The sequence below is a fragment of the Bipolaris sorokiniana genome (genome assembly GCF_000338995.1).
Source record: "Bipolaris sorokiniana ND90Pr unplaced genomic scaffold COCSAscaffold_7, whole genome shotgun sequence".
Lineage (NCBI taxonomy): Eukaryota > Fungi > Ascomycota > Dothideomycetes > Pleosporales > Pleosporaceae > Bipolaris > Bipolaris sorokiniana.
Genome location: NW_006911901.1, coordinates 772,122 through 787,178, shown reverse-complemented (window position 1 = coordinate 787,178; position 15,057 = coordinate 772,122). Strand labels below are relative to the sequence as shown.

Below are 15,057 nucleotides of genomic sequence, written 5' to 3'. Positions count from 1 at the left end.
TACATATCAGTAGAATTAAACGAAAAACCCGTTACAGAAGAAGATATCTCTACACTCATTTAATATATCGTCTTTGAAGAAGTTGCATTCCGGATTTATCCGAGTTCTCACCGTGATCCTGTTCCATTAGCTTGTAACTTTAGTGTGCTTACGTGGATAGTATATCAGTTCATACTAGGTCGGATCGGGCCAAAGTGTGGCGTTCAGTTCTCGAGGCTTCCGTCTAATCATGTGCTGGCCTATTTCTGGCATCAGAGCGAGTTCCTTTGTCTTCCGGGCGGCGCGGTAGAGAGAGTGGTGTCGGTGTCTGTCGTGATGGCCTCAGTGGCAGTACTCACAACATCACGATCGTAGACATGGCCCAATCAAGGTATATGTTGACACAAGCCATCCCGTTTGATGCACCAACAGCTTGGACTTCCCCATTGCAAGATGATGCTATTCCGTATCATACCCGGTACTATCGTAGGCGTAGACGGCCCTCTATGCAGGAGAAGGCCCAAGGCCAGCAATATCTCACCCCAGATGAAGAGAAAGCTCTTGTTGCGTATCTTTTGCTAATGTCTGAACTTGGACAGCCCGTCCGAATCAAGTATATACCCTTGTTAGCCTTTAGTCTCGCACGCCGGCGGACGACGACGACGACCGGCAAACCCATCAAGCCCCCGGGAAAGAACTGGGCTCGGTTCTTTGAGAAACGCAACCCTAGACTAAAAGGGAGGAAGGTGAAAGCAATAGACTGGAAACGGCATGAACAGAATATCTACACTAAGGTTACACACTGGTTCGAGGTAATTAGAGGAGTTCTACAGGATCCGAGAGTACGGCCTGAGAATGTAACAGGTCGCAGTAGCGTGCTCAGATGTTTGCATGCCGCACAACACACTGGCTAACGTCCATCCAACCGTAACGGAACAACCGCCGTAGCGAAAAAAAAGAGTACTTCGTTTCGAATGGTTGATTTCATCAGCGCGCCTCGTTCACTTCATAAGTTCGTTATTGTATAGCTAAATTTGGGCATTCTTTTGTTCTTACCTGCCTTCCTATCTAAAATCTACGTAATGCTAATGCTTTCCCCCCAAAGTTACGACTATTCGTCTGCGAAGCCCAAACAAGTGCGACTCTCCACAGAGCCACCATGAGGCGTATACTCATAAGAAAAGTCATCGAGCGCTTGCGCGTGCATCTGAGATCCGGGCAATATCGCAAACAAGTAATATTTAGCCGCATGGCTGCGAGTGTTAATTGTTTTGTGCGGGACCGGATCCCTGTCGATACTTCAAGAGAGCAGCGTTCAATCAAAATGATCCGTTTTCTTTACCGCAATGGCCATACACGCCCGTTCGATACACGGTGATTTTAATGAGGTAATAGTCAGCTGCGCAAGCTAACTTGAGGCTGGTGCAGCACAACTCTGCCAGTCCACGTCGACGCTGCAGCGTTCAGCCGCAGCCGCCTTCTCAGCCTCGCAGCACCAAGATGAACGGCAACATCTCCCACCCCTACGTAGCGACCTCGCCGCTTTGCGAGCCTCGCGAGCTTCTGTCAAACCCTCTACAGAACCACGTCCGCCGCGGGCATAACAGCGCCCCGCACTATGGACGGCCTTTCGGGAGCGGCAAGCGTGATAGCTGTCATCGATATATCTACTAAAGTTGCGTCTCTATGCTACCAGTATTCGGTCGAGGTCAAGCACGCGAAAGGCGATATCGAACGCCTGCGTAGTAAGGTCAACGACACCAAGACTGTACTTGAGAAGCTTCAACAGCTCGAGCAGAACAGCCCGCAGCTCTCTACTACACGCAAAATGGTGGACTCACTAAAACAATGCCATAAACAATTACAAGGGCTCAAGGACCAACTCGAGCCTGGCCGAAGTCGTAAAGCAATGCAACGGTTTGGCATCCGAGCCCTGAAATGGCCTTTCACAAGCAAGGAGGTGGAAAAGACGGTGCAGAATATTGAGAGCTATCAGGCCACTTTTAGTCTTGCGCTTCAGACAGATCAGACGTAAGTAACTTATGTATAAGGAGATTGGCATAAGCTAACGAATGATAAACAGAACGCTTGTTCTTCGCATTGACCGGAAGACCGATAGGCTCTTGTTACCTATCGCCGAAGGCGCTTCCTACGACGCGCACGCCGAAGAGCACAACGCACGATGCCTGCCGAACACCCGTACCGAGCTACTAAAGACCATTAGCACATGGGCAAATAACAAGGATAGTAAAACCATATTCTGGCTGTGTGGCATGGCTGGCACAGGAAAGTCAACGATTGCGCGCACCGCCGCCCAATCGTTTGCTCAAACCAGTCAGCTAGGAGCGAGCTTCTTCTTCAAGAAGGGCGAGGGCGAGCGCGGTAACGCCTCCCGGTTTTTCACCACCATCGCTACTGACCTAGTTGCCCGTGCATTAGGCATGCTCCCTAGTATCAGGAAAGCACTCGACGAAGACCCGGCTCTGTCACAGAGGGCATTAAAAGATCAATTTGAAAAACTCATACTCCATCCACTTTCGGGGCGGCAGCCAACACACCCAACTATCCCTGCCTGGATAATCGTCGTCGACGCGTTAGACGAATGCGAGAGGGAAGAAGACGTACGCGCCATACTCCAGCTTCTTACTCGCGCCAAGGACATGCAGCCGGTATCGTTGCGAGTCTTGGTAACGAGCCGGCCAGAGCTCCACATTCGTCTTGGCTTCAAGAAGATGTCGAACGGAACGTACCAAGATCTCGTCCTTCATGAGGTTGCAAGAAACACTATCGAACACGACATCCGCCTTTTCTATGAGCATGAGCTTAGTGTGATACGCCGAGCGCGCATGCTGTCTCCCGACTGGCCGACAGCAGACCAGATCCGAGCACTAGTCGAGCTAGCCGTGCCGCTATTCATCTTTGCTGCCACCGTGTGCCGATACATCGGCACGAAAGGAGGCCACCCCGAAGGATATCTAAGCAAGGTGCTAGCATACCAAAAGTCCACCTTTTCACAACTTGATCGGACATACCTCCCTATTCTGGAGCAGCTGCTTGTCGAACAGGAGGAAGACGAGAGGGAAGGGTGGCTCCAGGCGTTTCGGAAACTCGTAGGCAGCATTGTTGTTCTAGAGAGCCCGCTCTCTATTGCCTCGCTCACACGCCTCCTGCAAGTCCCGCAGAAAGAGATAGAGTGTCGGCTAGACGCTTTGCACTCTGTACTCAGTGTTCCTGACAGCCCAGGCATCCCCGTCAGACTACTTCACCTGTCTTTCCGCGACTTCCTTATTGATCGCCAGAGACAGGAAAAGAGCCAGTTCTGGATAGACGCAAGAGATACCCACAAGAGTCTCGTGTCTTTCTGTCTTGAGCTTATGTCTGGGCCAGATGGCCTACACCAGAACATATGCAACTTAGCAGCACCTGGAACTGTGAGGAGTGAGATTGATGAAGACACAATCGCCAGCTATTTGTCACCAGAGCTACAGTATGCGTGTCGTTACTGGGTCAGTCATATTGAGCAAAGTCAGCAAAAGATAGCTAATGGAGATGCGACACACCTTTTTCTCCAGAAGCATTTTCTACATTGGTTCGAAGCTTTGAGCCTTATAAGAGAGTCAAACAGATGCGTCCAGTTTCTTACCAGCCTCCAGGCCTTAGTAATTGTAAGATTTCTATTAGTTAAGGGATTCAATCCTTATGCTGACGTCTAATGTAGCCATCAGCAAACACTGTTTCTAATTTCCTATCAGACGCCGAGCGATTCGCGCTACGGTTTCAACCTATAGCAGCAGATGCTCCATTGCAGCTTTATTCCTCTGCACTTACTTTCGCGCCAGAAAAGAGTTTAATACGCCAAGCTTTCGAGAAGCAAGGCTCTAATGATATCAAGATATTGTCAAAGAGGGAAATAGATTGGGATGCGTGTCGCAGTACGCTCGAGGGCCACTCTTCTTGTGTCAGCGCGGTGGCCTTCTCGCCAGACGGGAAGCTGGTCGCGTCCGCCTCGAGGGACGAGATGGTGCGGCTCTGGGACGCGGAGACGGGAGCGCACCGCAGCACGCTCGAGGGCCACTCTTCAGAGGTCAGCGCGGTGGCCTTCTCGCCAGACGGGAAGCTGGTCGCGTCCGCCTCGAGGGACAAGACGGTGCGGCTCTGGGACGCGGAGACGGGAGCGCACCGCAGCACGCTCGAGGGCCACTCTTCAGAGGTCAGCGCGGTGGCCTTCTCGCCAGACGGGAAGCATATTCAAACAGATAGAGGTGACATTGCTCTACCATCTTCTACGATGCCATCGCCCTCAGTCCCGTTACCGCAGCCGTCTTACATCTTCGTAGAGGACCAGTGGATCTCTATAGGTCAGCAGCGGTGGCTCTGGCTTCCTCCTGAGTTTCGGCCAACTTGCTCTGGAGTCAACGGACAGATGGTCTGTTTAGGCCATTCTTCAGGTCGTATGTCTCTCTTCAACCTTTCTATACCGTGAGCTCTTCATTGTCCTTTTCTCTTCTTTACTTTTTATTATCTTTATTTTATAGATAGGGCCGGGGAGAAGAAAGTGTTTACATGTCTCGAGTGTAGCTCTAGAAATTTCTAGATCGTACTTGCTTTGCTATTAGTAGTGCAACTGGAGATGACCATATTAGCACGTGAATGCCAAGATACACAATATAGTATAGCGCATCACCGATACCACGTGATCTTCAACGTGCAGACAGGATTACAGAGTTTACACAGCCACAGGGCTTCGAAGCTACAAGCTTGGCGCGGAGAAAACTACGCCATAGACGGCCCTATACTAACTATATGCGGAAGCTGCTCGCTGGAGAAGTACCGACAGGGGTGTTGATCACGCGTGAATATGAGCGCCACACCGCTCCAAGGGCTGGGATTGGCTCCCCAGCATAGCTGAAGGTTTCCTCAGTGTATACAACTCCATTCGTTAGTATAGGGGCTGTAATAGAGCTTGATAGAGGCTATCTATAGCGGTGTCACTGCTTTTCTCTAGAGAAGGTGTCTTTTGCGCATCAGCGCGGATTTAGCAACAATGGCGTATTTTTTGTAAGGAGAGGTGTCTACACCTATAGAAGAAGGTAAAAAATATGACATATCTATGAAGAGAGCATAAAAACAACGCGTGAATAGACATATCATATCCCAAGGATAAAGTACTCATCTTTTCTTGCGGCACGGGGTGATTTGCGTGACGCAGGGAGGGACGTTAGTTATTCTTTTATTCTATATATCACACAATGGGTGAGATGTCTAGGTACCGAAGAAGATAACTTGTGGCTTTGTTAGTAAGCACCGAAGTCCTTTTCACTAGGACCAGTCTCCATCATCTTCAATCTCCTTGCCTTGTTCTTGAGCTTCAAGGAACTCCGTCACAGTCCACTGTTTGAAAGTATGCCTTGGTACGAAATTTGAATTCTTGAATTCAGTACTGTGGAGCAGATGGTCTGCGCAAGCTTGGAAGTTGTCGTAAGCGTACTGCACGGGGTCGTGACGCAAAAGCCACTGCCCAGTGAAGTTCCCAATCCTATCTGGGTTCTTCTCAACCCTGGTCGAATCGGAATTATGAAATTTCTGGCGATTCTTGAAGCCCATTTTTTGAGCGCATGCAACACGCTCAAATCTATTATGTTTAGTACCTGGTAAAACCCCCTAAAGTAGAAACAACGAGTTGAATGCTTACCTTAACTTGTTATGAACTCGAGTGGCAAGAGGTATGCCATGCTTCCCGCCTATCTGCAGACAAGTTGCGAGCGAGAAACCATCCTCCATAGCCATACTAGCACCGCTTGCAGAGTTAGGTAAGAACGTGTGTGCAGAATCCCCAATTTAGACTACACGGCCCTTTGGTGAAGTCCATTTTGGTTGTGGGTTGCGCCACATCAACTGCTAGTCAATGCACGAATTATCTGGCGTAAATTTTATCATCTCTTTCACGAACGGTGACCATGTCTCCACGAATGGTAGTGCATCGCCTGCTGAGGTAGTCCACCACCAATCTTCCTTTGCATTTCCAGTGTCCTATAAATGTGTTGGCATTAGAAAAAGAAGTCATAAGCTAGTTCTAGGGGACGACGTTACTTTGTGAGTCAATGCTCAGGAAATACGATCCTGCATTTTTGTTATAACGCCGTGGGCATTTGGTCCAAAATATAGCTCCATCCTAGTTTTCGCCCCATTGTAGTGCTCTACAATGATGGGGTTTTTCATAGCATCGCCAGTAGGAAAGTCTGCCCTGTAAATCGCATACCCTGAGCTGACAGGCTTCTCAAACTTGTCGAGAATCAACTTCCAGGACCCCGAACCAACACCGTCGGCTGCGACAACCATGTCTGTAGTCAATTTGCGACCGTCTGAGAGAATGACGATCCCGGCATCATCGGTCTCCGTATACTCAGTAGCGTGAGTTGAGTACTGAGTTTTAATCCCTAAATCTTCTGCATATTGCACAAACTCGAGGTGCATACCAAGTCGATTAACGGCTAGAGAGGCAAGCTCTGGAGTTCCAAGTGGGAAGTTCCCCAGACTCTCTCCGTTGTGCTGGAACACATGGATTTCAGAGGGTGTAACTGTGTGTTTATGCACCTTATCTAAAAAGCCTGGCCATGCCTGGAAGTCCTTGTAAATTGGCGCCTGAAGTATCATGGCCTCACTTGTTGTGCCAATCCAGTTAGACTTGTTTACAAACAACTACTAGGAGCTTACCAAAGTCTTCAATTTTGGGTCGCTTCTCCATAATCTGGACATCATGGCCTTGTCGATATGCTTCAATTGCAAATGTTAGGCCTCCTAATCCAGAGCCTACTACCAGCACGGATATTCCTGTGGGAAGTTTATGCTGCATATTGGATGCTGCTGTTTTAGGCTCAAAGATTGCCAGTGAAATGTATTGATAGTGCGCGTTGTGTGAGTGTGCGACAATGTATCAGGAAACAATACTCAATTCTGGTGTCACAGCGAGGTTTATATGGAAATATCAGATCTAATGTATGAATAATTTCGCATCTCCGAATATGATCCGAGTATCAGTGCATGATCATGGAACTGGTGAAATTCATCGTTAGGTGTCTCCACTACTATTAAGCGGAGTCGAAAACAGGAAGATCTGCATGGCCAAAGATACCAGGAATACTTGATTCACTACTAAGGAATCCCTCTTGTTACTTGTGACAACTCCCTATCTGGCCATTTTCCCCTGAATACCATGATTACGTTTGGTATAGCGTGTAAACTCGAACAGAATAATAACAACTATACGTGGTAAACATAAATGATGTGAACTGAGAGACTGGTTGATAGGTAAACGCTCTGATCTATCCTCGGCATTATTCGGGACTGGACCATCCCCTTGGGTCTTACGACGGCCGTTGATCGTCCAGAGAGAGGGCGAAAAGTAATAAAAACATACAACGGTGTGTCTTGTTTGGGAAAGCAAGACGTAGCAAGTGTCACATCAGCTGCCGACAATATCCGACATGTTTAGTTGGGACGGCGTACTTGTCCACAGCCGTTGGCTGATACCAGCTCACCGCTCCTAAGTCTGTATAATCGGATCCGAGACTTGGCTTAGTTTGAACATTTTGTCATGAGCCTGCTCCAACAACAACTAGATCCACCTCAGTGAAACTTTAATCATCGCTCATTTGAGATTTTTCCGAAGTATTTACAAGAGATTCACATAACAACTACAATATCCACACTCTATACGAGCGAATCGGCCATCCATTGTCAATCTCTTCAGCCTACTCCGAAGCTTTACCTGTTCCCCCTATCGTCCGCGCACACAAACACTTATCTCAAAAATGCGGCTCTTGCAAATCAAAAACAATGGGAGCCTCGTACTAAAGCAATTCGATACACGTCATGAGATCCCTCCATATGCGATCCTTCCACACACGTGGGGAAGAAGAGAGGCACTTTACGATGATCTTGGAAAATCCAAAGTCGCACAGGATATCAATAGAAAATTCGGAGCAACCTGGCAAAAAGTCCAATCTTGCGTAGAACAAGCCAAAAGTGATGGTCTGGACTACTTTTGGCTGGATACTTGCTGCATCGATAGGTCAAATGACCTGGAGGTAGAAGAGCAAGTGGTTCACTCGAAGCTAGACGGTTCCAGAGCTTCTAGCTCCCGCCTCTATGAAATTCTTTTCTCGATCTGGAACGTAATTAGGAGACAAGGGGTCGCTTAAAAACATCATACACGAAGTTATACGAATGCCTGTCAAGGCCTTGTCAAAAAACGACATGTCGGACTTTGGCGTTATTGAATGTCTCTCTTGGGCAGAAGACCGTCACACAACACGCGAGGAAGATAGTGCATACTGTTTACTCGGCTTGTTCAGCTGTTCCATGCCAATAATTTATGGTGAAGGGAGAAAGAGGGCATGGGAACGACTCAAGTGGGTGATACAAGAACAAAGGTCTGACAACATTTGCCGCTGGCTTTCGCCGTCCGATCCTTCTACAAACTATCAAAAAGCACGCAGGCGGCAAGTGCCTGGAACCGGAGTTTGGTTAATAGAGAGCCCGGAGTTCAAGCAATGAAAGTCAAGTGTAGCTTCGTCGCAATTGTGGCTGTGTGAATCACAAATATGAGAGAGAACCAATGTGAGCTCTACTGTCATCGAGCATCTGCAGCAGCACTGCTATGCCGACATAGACATGGCAACGATATACTTCTACTTCGATTCCAATGAAAAACATAAACGGAGGCTAGAGCACATGCTCCGTTCGTTGCTCTACCAGCTTCTGCGATATTCGGCTGCAATACCGAAGGGCTTTGAGGCTTTGTTTTTATCACACCAAAAAGGGGAACAACAACCGTCGATACATGCGCTTATGGAAACGACAAGAAAGGCTGTGCGGGATTTTACCCAAATCTACATTGTTCTCGATGCTCTCGATGAGTGCACAAACCGTCCAGAACTGGTATTGGACTTTGTTCAAGCAGTAGCTGGGTGGCGGGCTGATAACCTACATCTAATTATGACAACGAACCAGGAATATGGTATATGAACGCTGATCTCAGGAAAAAGATGGAGTATACATGAGCTCTTGGGGATGAAGGGATGTGAGTTCACTTAAATAACCCATCCAATGCCAAGCTATCTCTAACATCCGCATAGACCTCTATTGAAGAAGTTAGCCTTTGACATACCAGTATTTTATGGCGAACGAAATACGCTGCTGTCGTTAGGCACTAGTGGCTCACAATTCCTGTATGATATGTACCGCTACACTCTTTCCTCTATAGGCAAAGAAGATTCGAAACTCATAATACCAATATTTCAGTGGTTGACATTTTCGGAGCGACCGCTGTCCGTCGAGGAAATAGCTGGAGCTGTCGCGATTGATCAAGCATCCAACACCAAGATACAACTAGAAGATATATTAAGGGTGTTAGTAGCTTACCCAAATCTGTTCACGATCACATCAGGGAAGGCGAAGGGAGCTGAAAACCCATTTCAAGAGACTGTCTTTCTATCACATGATGAACTCTGGCAGTATCTTGTTTCTGAAATACACTAGCCCCAACTGGAAGCTCAATATCACATGCAAGGACAGCAATGTCACTACATACTCGCAAAAGGCTGTTTGAAGTATCTGATACAATTCCAACAGCCACTTTCAGAAGATGCCCTTAAGTCATCTGCTCTCACAAGATATGCAACGGAGTTCTGGAGCAGCCATCTTCGAAAGGCACAAAACGTCGGAAACGAAGTGAATCAGCTAGCGGTGATGATCTTATCAAGGAAAAACCCTATATACCTCAACTAGATCCGCCTCTATAATCCCGACCATCCCCATAGAAAGCCAGACTTTGGACGAGACGCAGAGAGTGTGGCGGTACCCCTTTACTACGCAGCTTTGTTAGGTTTGGTTCAAGTCACAAAACTACTTCTCAATAAACGATGTGAAGTCAACGCTCTTAGTGGATACTATGGCAGTCCACTACACGCAGCTGCAGCTAAGGGTTGTTCGGAGATAGTCAGGTTGCTGCTTAACGCGGGCGCTGATTGCAACGCTCTCAGTGGAAACCATGGCACTCCGATACAGGCAGCTGTAGCTGGAGGTCATCTGAAGGTGTTCAAGATGCTTCTTGACGCAGGCGCCGATCACAACGCTCGAGGTGAATACCATCACAATGCATTACAGGCGGTCATAGAAACGGAGAACGATCATATTGCAACCTGTTTTTGAAACTTTACTAGCAACACTAGTAGACTTCGAATCGAACCGAGTGATTCTGGCTATGCCTCCCAAAGGCAATTGGATAGTTTGCGTTCTTAGTCGGTACCTGATCTGGAATCTCAGAAGGCCTTGCATCCCAAGGACAACCCGGTCATCCAAATGCCAAACGCATTCACCGAAATTCCAAATCCTTTCTCCGAAGGAATACCAAACTCTTTCACCAGAGAAATAAACATAGACGATATCCGATTCATAGACTCCGATATTAGAAGCATAAGGCCGAAAATCCCAACAGACAAATCCCAAACAGAGCCCTTTGCTGACAAGTATCCTGCATCTTTGTTCGTACAAAGAGGGGAACTACATTCATTACACGAGACAGCACTCCAGAACATTGAAAGAAGAAGGTTTACAGAAAACTATGGAAGGATTCTTAAGTCATACTATCGCCGGCTCCTACATGAAGCATTCAACGAAACTGAAAAAGGGGTCACCAAAGTTCTTCGATCGGGGAGAAATAGGGAGAACATAGCTGAGGGGATTGCAGATCACTTGAGGTTCGAGGAGAAAGAGATAGTCCCTTTCAGTCATCTTCATACGCAACCAATCGGAGAACGGCTCTTTGATAACTGGTTGAAAAGAATGCAGGATCTGGATTACGAAAAACTATCTGAGGCCCGTGAAGAGCCTTTTGTTGATGATTACCAACCCCAGAACGGTGATAGCGACAACGAGATCTATTCAGACTCTGAACCTGATGCTAGTGATGATTTTTCCAACATTCACCGAGCCGAAAGATTTCTGCATCAAGGATCAGCATTTCGCAATCTCGTGCTAGGTATCAGGCTGTTAATACTGCCGCATCGTCTACGCCAGATAATTGAGACTACGCCTAAGAATTCAGTAGCACTAATCTCATACAACGACATTGGTTGGATCAACAACATAAAATCTCGTCTGGAAACATACACTGGGTATGTTTGGGATTGGTGGCCATTGGCACCGCGAATTCCTAACTTGGCTATCGGGGAGCAACATCTTCAGTGGGAGGTACGTCTTCCAGATTTTACTAGAAATATTGCACGCTAATTTGATTGCGGCAGCTCGGTAGGAGGAGGCTATATGTGAGAGTAACTCAGGAGCATGCAGATGCTATAAGTGAGATTCTGAAGATAGCAGACAACCATCCACCGAAGTGTCATTGCTGTGTGACAAAACTACCAAGGGCACCCCGCGTGACGTTAGGAAGCATTTTCAGACCGGTATTGGACTTGTTAGAAAACAACAAGCAAAGAAGCGCCGTATCCGGAAGCTCCTCTTCAAGGGCAGCTATGGCTTACACGCCAACATTCAACAATACATCAGGAGCCTCATCTTCCAACGTATTGTCTAACGCAGGATTATCAAGCGCATCTGGTGTATCGATGAATAAAAACGGTAATGCTGGATCCAACACTACGCAGACACAAAGATGTGGTCCAATGGCCCCCTCCCTAACGACACAGCCAGCCCCTACACAAATCATCTTTGGAGTTCAGGGCCTACGAAAATCCCTTGAAATCGAACAAATCGAAATTTGCAGCCAGATGAATGATCAACTCTTCTTCCCAGAACTTAAAAAGCGCTACCAAGAAACATTGTCTAATGGCTTCAAGATGGTTTTCGCCCTTTCAATTTCACTACTGCGATTTCGTAAGAGTAAGGCACCCTCTTCTTACTACCTTCTTGCCCTCCGAAATACTACGGGACTAATTTTTTTTTTCCAACGAAGTTCCGAAAAATCAGCGTCAATCGAGTCTTCTTCTCGTGCGAAGGGCTACCAGAAGATGTAGTGTTTGCTAACGAGTACGAATACGATCCAAAACCTCCATTGGGAAAGATACCGCTGATAGAACCTGACGTGTTTGCCGCGTGTCTGCAGTCTTGTGACGACGGCTGCAAATGGTCAGTCCTTGGACCATGGCTACACGACTGCTTTCAGCTGCAGCCCGACAAGGAAAGAATAACTTGTATACCGAAAAAAGCGGAAAGAATTTGCTGTGAAATCGAAGCACGATGCGGAGAATCTTGTGTGGGGTATTCAGCCCGGGTACGCCGTGTCTCTTGTCATGATTTCCATTTACACTCTCGTTCCATTGTTATCGGCTTTCGGCTTCTGGATATATTGGTTGGCACGCCATCCGGGGGACTGGCAGAATGCTTCGGTTCCAATGGTGACTGCAGTGACGCTTGAGACGCTTCTTTTGTCACTGCTGGTGCTCAGTTCGAGGTCGCATTTGCGCGATGAACGGCGTTGATACACTACGGCAAATTCACACTAACTACCTGCAAAAGTTAACAAGTATTCAACTTGAGTTTTTAACAAAAAAATGAAGAGAATTATTGAATTGTGGGCGTGAGACATCATGTAAGAGAACGAAAAGAACACATCAAATACACACATGAGATAGAAAGCAGGCCAAGAGTGGAAAATGTTGGAAACACAAAAACTTATAGTTATGCAGCCTGCCTATATTCTTATCAAATCATCAATCATCAGATCCTCAATTGTACAAGCCCCAGTTCTAGACTTGCATCTCCTTCCCTAATTACAATTGAACTCTTGTCAATCACACTGCCAGACACGTAACATGAAATTCACATTACCGCACAAATATCTTCACGTAAAACCCACCCAGCAAGCGCACACACGAGAGTAAACATAGATGTTACTATATTATTGATTCATGATACATATCTCGAGTTTTCTCTATTTTTACATATTTTTCCTCATCTTCATGACAAGTCTAGTTCTTGGGCTTGTAGTCGGAAGGGTTGATCATGAGCTCTGGTCGGACATACTTGTCAAAGTCGGCTTCACTAATGACCTCGAGCTTGAGGGCGGCCTCCTTGAGGGTGAGGCCGTTCTTGTGGGCGTACTTGGCAGTCTTGCTGGCGGCGTCGTAGCCGATGACGGGGTTGAGGCAGGTAACCAGCATCAGACTGGATTTGAGTTAGCATAAACGGTGGATGAAGAAGAAAATATGGCGATGGTACTTACCTCTCGTTCATGATGGAGCTGATGCGCTGCTCATCAGCCTCAAGACCAGCAACAAGGTTCTTCTCGAAACTCCTCATGCCGTCGGCGAGGAGGCGCGAGCTGTGCAGCAGGTTGCGGATCATGACGGGCTTGAAGACGTTGAGCTCGAAGTTACCCTGGGATCCGGCAAAGGTGGTGGCAACCTGGTTACCAAAGACCTGGGCGCAAACCATGGTTAGGGACTCGCACTGTGTAGGGTTGACCTTTCCGGGCATGATGGAGGACCCGGGCTCGTTCTCGGGCAGCTTGAGCTCACCCAGACCGCAACGAGGACCTGAGCCGAGGAAACGGATGTCCTGGGCGATCTTGAAAAGTGAAGTGGCCAGGGTGTTTAGCTGGCCGTGGGCCTCGACAATGGCATCGTGGGCAGCGAGAGCCTCGAACTTGTTGGGTGCAGTGACAAAGTCCTTGCCAGTCATCTTGCTGACCTCTGCGGCAATATCCTCGGCGAATCCCTTGAATGTGTTGATACCGGTGCCAACAGCAGTTCCTCCCTGGGCGAGCATCTTGAGGCGGGGTAGAGAGGACTTTATGCGCTCAATACCAAAGTCGAGCTGTTGTACGTAGCCAGAGAACTCCTGACCCAGAGTCAGAGGGGTGGCATCTTGCAAATGTGTCCTTCCAATCTTGATGAGGGTTTCCCACTGGTCGGATTTCTTCTTGAGTGCGTCTCGCAGGCTGGTGAGGGCGGGAAGGAGCGACTCCTCGAAGTCGAGAACAGCGGCAATGTGCATAACGGTGGGGAAGGTGTCATTGGATGAAGCAGACATGTTGACGTGATCGTTGGGGTGGACAGGCTTCTTGGTGCCCATTGTGCCGCCGAGGATCTCAATGGCGCGGTTGGAGATGACTTCGTTGGCGTTCATGTTGGACTGGGTGCCCGAGCCGGTCTGCCAGACAACGAGGGGGAAGTGGTCGATGAGCTTGAGCGAGGCCACCTCTTCGGCTGCCTGCTGGATGGCCTTTCCAAGCTTGGGATCTGTGGTAGGGTTAGCAGTGCACTGCAGGCTCGGGCTCGTTCAACGGGACGTACCCAGCCCAAACTTCATGTTGACCGTGGCGGCAGCGCCCTTGAGGATACCAAAAGCCCGCACAATGGGCGGAGGCATGCGGTCCTGGGGCTGGTTGATGCGGAAGTTCTCGAGGGAGCGCTCCGTCTGGGCGCCCCAGTACTTGTCTGCGGGCACCTGGATCTCGCCAAAGGCATCGCTCTCTGTTCGGGTGTTGGCCATGACGGCAGTGGTGGCACTGAATTGGCGGCGCTGGAAGGCAGTCTGATGCTTGGAGAGCGAGGCTCTGGTGGTAGAGAGCGGCCGTGTAATGCGGGCACAGCGGAAGGAGGGGTTGCTGACCTTCGCATGTGCCAGTGATTGCAGGGCGCCGGCCTCGGCAGCGCGAAGCTTGGTCGCGCTTCGGAACATGGTCGCAGCTGGTGGTGGTGGGGGATAGGGGGGCCAATTGGTGGGGGAGGATGGATATGGATGCTGTGGAGGTGCGCAATGGACACTGGAGGCCAGCCAGAAGACGACGGAGAGACAATTGCTCGAGACAAAAATACAGGCCAGCGCTCGAAGCTCTGGCCTCCGCCGCCACGGATGGGGACGTGGGACTCGCCTCCGATCTGTCCCGCGGTCGGACGAGTCACGTGACGCACCACCTGCCAAGATGCAGGCGGAAATGTGCGATGGTGAGGGCGGCACGGCGAGACGGCGAGACGAGATGGTGCAAGGATTTTTGATACCTCGACCGCGACCGCGACCGCGACCGCTGCAGAGCCCTCTCCCCGTCGCTTCTCT

General features: G+C 48.8%; 6 protein-coding genes across 6 annotated transcripts; 4 read left to right on the top strand and 2 right to left on the bottom strand.

The window, feature by feature from the left end:
* Positions 1–356: 356 nt before the first annotated feature.
* Positions 357–961, top strand: COCSADRAFT_357137 (uncharacterized protein; the record flags this gene model as incomplete). Its single annotated transcript, XM_007701887.1, has 1 exon — positions 357–961. One exon carries the CDS (start codon positions 357–359, stop codon positions 891–893), a length of 537 nt encoding a protein of 178 aa, XP_007700077.1. The 3' UTR covers positions 894–961.
* Positions 962–1,533: 572 nt separating this feature from the next.
* On the top strand, positions 1,534–4,637 carry COCSADRAFT_181354 (uncharacterized protein). Its single transcript, XM_007701886.1, has 3 exons — positions 1,534–2,010; positions 2,063–3,644; positions 3,698–4,637. Exons 1-3 carry the CDS (start codon positions 1,598–1,600, stop codon positions 4,460–4,462), a joined length of 2,760 nt encoding a protein of 919 aa, XP_007700076.1. The 5' UTR covers positions 1,534–1,597; the 3' UTR covers positions 4,463–4,637.
* Positions 4,638–5,298: 661 nt separating this feature from the next.
* Positions 5,299–6,832, bottom strand: COCSADRAFT_171278 (uncharacterized protein; the record flags this gene model as incomplete). The annotated part of the gene is made up of 5 exons (XM_007701885.1): positions 5,299–5,611; positions 5,672–5,776; positions 5,891–6,009; positions 6,118–6,621; positions 6,677–6,832. The coding sequence occupies 5 exons, from the start codon at positions 6,830–6,832 to the stop codon at positions 5,299–5,301; spliced, it is 1,197 nt and encodes a 398-aa protein (XP_007700075.1).
* Positions 6,833–9,843: 3,011 nt separating this feature from the next.
* Positions 9,844–10,149, top strand: COCSADRAFT_51079 (uncharacterized protein; the record flags this gene model as incomplete). Its single annotated transcript, XM_007701701.1, has 1 exon — positions 9,844–10,149. A coding segment is annotated over one exon (306 nt), but the record flags the coding sequence as incomplete, so codon positions are not given.
* A 675-nt stretch (positions 10,150–10,824) lies between these two features.
* COCSADRAFT_160446 (uncharacterized protein) lies at positions 10,825–11,575 on the top strand (the record flags this gene model as incomplete). Its single annotated transcript, XM_007701884.1, has 2 exons — positions 10,825–11,156; positions 11,362–11,575. 2 exons carry the CDS (start codon positions 10,825–10,827, stop codon positions 11,573–11,575), a joined length of 546 nt encoding a protein of 181 aa, XP_007700074.1.
* A 1,108-nt stretch (positions 11,576–12,683) lies between these two features.
* Positions 12,684–14,842, bottom strand: COCSADRAFT_142465 (uncharacterized protein). The gene is made up of 3 exons (XM_007701883.1): positions 14,295–14,842; positions 13,223–14,240; positions 12,684–13,164 (listed from the first exon to the last, which is right to left on the bottom strand). Exons 1-3 carry the CDS (start codon positions 14,680–14,682, stop codon positions 12,969–12,971), a joined length of 1,602 nt encoding a protein of 533 aa, XP_007700073.1. The 5' UTR covers positions 14,683–14,842; the 3' UTR covers positions 12,684–12,968.
* Positions 14,843–15,057: the final 215 nt, after the last annotated feature.

Coding starts and splice junctions, on each gene's coding strand:
- COCSADRAFT_181354 (XM_007701886.1), top strand. CDS start 1,598: ATGGACGGCCTTTCGGGAGCGGCAAGCGTGATAGCTGTCATCGATATA. Junction 2,011..2,062: donor GCGCTTCAGACAGATCAGAC/GTAAGTAACTTA, acceptor AATGATAAACAG/AACGCTTGTTCTTCGCATTG. Junction 3,645..3,697: donor GCCTCCAGGCCTTAGTAATT/GTAAGATTTCTA, acceptor CGTCTAATGTAG/CCATCAGCAAACACTGTTTC.
- COCSADRAFT_142465 (XM_007701883.1), bottom strand. CDS start 14,682: ATGTTCCGAAGCGCGACCAAGCTTCGCGCTGCCGAGGCCGGCGCCCTG. Junction 14,241..14,294: donor CAACATGAAGTTTGGGCTGG/GTACGTCCCGTT, acceptor ACCCTACCACAG/ATCCCAAGCTTGGAAAGGCC. Junction 13,165..13,222: donor AGCTCCATCATGAACGAGAG/GTAAGTACCATC, acceptor ACTCAAATCCAG/TCTGATGCTGGTTACCTGCC.